General features: G+C 48.0%; 1 protein-coding gene across 5 annotated transcripts in view; it reads right to left on the bottom strand.

The window, feature by feature from the left end:
• Positions 1-3,518, bottom strand: part of Scn10a (sodium voltage-gated channel alpha subunit 10) — a 97,048-nt gene that overhangs the window by 63,159 nt on the left and 30,371 nt on the right. For all 5 annotated transcript variants that reach the window (XM_026779226.1, XM_005348099.2, XM_005348098.2 and 2 more), the window contains exons 6-7: positions 3,264-3,455; positions 2,824-2,887 (exon numbers count right to left, since the gene is read on the bottom strand). In XM_026779226.1, the coding sequence (XP_026635027.1) occupies positions 2,824-2,887; positions 3,264-3,455 (256 nt within the window). The remainder of the gene's footprint in view (positions 1-2,823; positions 2,888-3,263; positions 3,456-3,518) is intronic.

Here is a 3,518-nt window from a genome sequence, read left to right on the forward strand (position 1 = left end):
TCTGTGTCTCTCTGTCTCTCTCTCTCTCTGTCTGTCTCTCTCTCTCTGTCTCTCTGTCTCTCTCTCTCGCACATGCACACACACATGAAAACACAAACATAGACACACACACACAAAATTCCTGTTTATTTTCACCACCTTGGAAACCTTACCAAAAGGAAAAGCTGGAAAAATCTTTATGGGAAAAATGGTAAGAATCACCAGCTGTTTTTTGGTACTCACTCTCCACCTTGAGACCCTGGACCTAGGGCTCCAGGTTAGCTTGAGCTATCCCAAGGCCCAGCTCTGTGACCCCAGGGGACTCCCTCAGACCTCACTCTGTTACTGTCGGCCTCTCCGTTCTACCCAAGCTGCCTGGCTGCATCTGCCTGCTGGGAAGACTGCCTCTCTGATACTTGAGATGGGAGGCATACGTGAACTCCATAACTTTGTCATGGAGAGTTGTGGGTCACTCTGGAACCACAGGCTTCAGAAATACAATCATCTAACTGAGAAGACACGGCTTCAACTTAAATAGGAAAGTGAAAAGCGATGTTCAACAATACTTTTCTGACAGCAAAGACGTAAAGACTCAAGCACCTTTGGGAATAAAGAGGTTAGGAAGGCTGACAGTGACTAAGATGCTGACTGAATTCTGTTTGCCTCTTCTGCTCAGCTCTATCTGAGATTACTCTTCTCGAGAGATGGTTAAGGCCTAGACGCCTTGTGATGGCTAATACTGACCATCACCTCAACAGAATCTAGAATTATATAGGAGACAAACCTCTGAGCTTGCCTGAAGGAGATTCTAGATTTGATTAGCTGAGGTGGGAAGGTGCATCTAAAATGTGGGTAGCACCATTCCAGGGGCTGGGGTCCCAGCCTCCATAAAAAGAAGGAAGCTATCTGAGCACTCATCTACTTTCTGACTGTGAGTGAAATATGACCTCCTGCCTTGCGCTCCTGCCTCCTGCCTTCCTCACAATGAACTGTACCCTGAAACTGAGAGGCCAAATAAGTCCTCCCTTCCTGTGTGTGTTTCTTCTTAGGTATTTGGATACAGCAATTAAAAAGTAACTTCTGGATTGGGTCCCGTTTGCCTCCGCATGGGCCACAAAGACTACTGGTCACTTGGGGAGCAGCTACCAGTGAATTATGATTTTTCAGGTGATCAGCAATTGAGATAGGGAAAAATGGGCCTTTCTGATCTATCACCTGGACCTCTCCAGCTCTCTCCACCCCAGAGCAGGAGGCAGAGGCGAAGGTCTGAACCCCTTAGCTTGATTTCTTACTTTCTGGGGTCAAGCAATCAAACATCACTTTTTCATCCAACCATACAGTACCAACCACACCTGTCCTTCAACATCAGCTCAACTGCTGCCTCCAGGAAGCCCCCCCCCCATGTCTATCTGGCCTTACAACACTGTCCATCATGTTTCCCCAGTCTGTGGAACTCCTAACACCACATATGCTTTCTATAACATCTTTATCCACATACAAAAGAGACCAAAACACAGCTGGCTTATATCCTGAATTCAGCCTGCTGAAACATGTTGTCTGGCCAAGAAGACAGGTAGATATTTTGGGGAACGTGTAACTAAATTTCTGACTAGGTGTTAGCACATAAAAATTGGAATTTCCTGTCTCCTTCTGTTGAGCTAGCAGAGCTAGAAGCGGACACCCATTTTCACATGGCAACCAAAAGCTGGCTGAGCAGCATCTGCCTCTTCCAAAGGTGCACAAACTCCCAGTTGCTATGGTTCCCTCCTAGCCCTTGCCATTCACTTGTTGTTATGTGCCTGACCTCTGTAAGAATTTGAAATTGCAAAAATATCATGCATGTATTTCTTCCACTGTTACAAAAAAAATAACGATACCCAAAGATGGGACACGCTATGATGCTCAAATGTAGAGCTTCAATACAAACACACTTGTTTTTTCTGGGAGTTGATCATTGTGTACACCCTTTTGGGGTATGACCCTGCCACTTTTAATTGAGAGGCAAGGTCTGTTTCAGCCCTTGGATCTGTGATGACTTATAACTTGCTTTGGTGAAGGGGACAGAAAGAACACCACTGTGTGTGAAATCAAGACTTTCACGCTTCCACTATCTCCCTAGGAATACAGTGTCTGTACAAGGACAGCTCAAGCCAGACTGTTGGGGATAAAACATCAACGGAACGCACAGACACCTTGCAGGGACTCCATCTGCTGCTTGCAGATGCTGAAGAAGCCAAATACCAGCTGGTCTATGCTCCTGAGCGTTGAGCCACAAGCTAAACGGTTCTCGTGCTAAGTCATAAAATCCGGCAGTCATTTATTACACAGCAAACCCTCAGTAATACACTTACTGTCTGTGAGGCTGTGTGTGTGTGTGTGGTGCTCATATGTGGTGTGGGTACGTGTATGTGGAGGGCAGTGTTCACATCAGGCGTCTTTCTTGGTTGCTCTCCACTTTACTTTTGAGACAATGTCTCTCACTGAACTTGAAGTTTGCTGGTTGAGTTAAAATGGTTGTCTAGCAAGCTTAGGGATCTGCTTGTCTCCAGCTCTCTGTAAAGACACACCGAGGCGCTGTGGTGCTTTAGGTACAGAGCTGCACTGATGTGCCCGACTTTTCGTGTGTGCACTGGGGATTCACACTCAGGTCCTCAGCCTTGCATGGCAAGCACCAACCAGCTGCTCTGCGATGGCAGCTCCCCTCGCCGTGAGTTTTAAGATGGCAGTGTCTGTGGTATTCATTAATACTATTTCTTCAGGACTCCACTCTCTCTACAGAGAATGTGATGGACACAAGGGAGGAAGGATGTGGGACATCGGTATGGTCAGGGGATGGATACTCACCCGGCATCGGATCCATTGCCGCATAACAAAGGGTCAGTAGTTCCATTCTTGATGTAGTAATTGTCTAAAGAAAGGAAGAAATGAAACCTCATGGTGTGTTCTGAAGTCGTCATCCTAGGCCTTGGGTGTCTCCTGTCTAAGTGAGGTCAGTTCCTCTGTCTGCAAGCCTTCCAGGGACACTCAGGGAGCCACACACTCTTCCAAGCCCCTTGGAGGCTTTACAGACCCAGGAAACCTTGCTTCTAGGCTGAGAACTTGTCCAGTGTTTTCCTTGCCAAAGGGGACACTGGTTAGCAGGAAAGTGGGGGCGGGGGGCTCAGCCCCACTCAGGAACAAATCATTGGGAATGAAATGCCAGTATATCCACACAAGTGTGCAGGGCTTTCGGCCTCACAGTCCCTGGTACCCATGCTGGTCCCTACAGCAGAGTGCCGGCTCACCTGCCATTTCTGCTGAGAAATTATGAGCCTTGTGGGGATCCGTGCCGTTCCTGATGCATTTGTTCTTCAGGTTCCCCTTGAAGAGCTGCAGGCCCACCAAGGCAAAGACACTGAGGCAGAAGGCGGTGAGGATGGTCACGTCAGCCAACTTTCTCACTGAGTGGATCAGGGCTCCCACGATGACCTTCAGTCCTGTGGGAAGGGGACAGACACTCCCATATGGGCGAAGTACCACGCAGGGGTACACCTTGGCTA

Source organism: Microtus ochrogaster, chromosome 5, assembly GCF_000317375.1.
Source record: "Microtus ochrogaster isolate Prairie Vole_2 chromosome 5, MicOch1.0, whole genome shotgun sequence".
In the NCBI taxonomy this organism is placed as follows: domain Eukaryota; kingdom Metazoa; phylum Chordata; class Mammalia; order Rodentia; family Cricetidae; genus Microtus; species Microtus ochrogaster.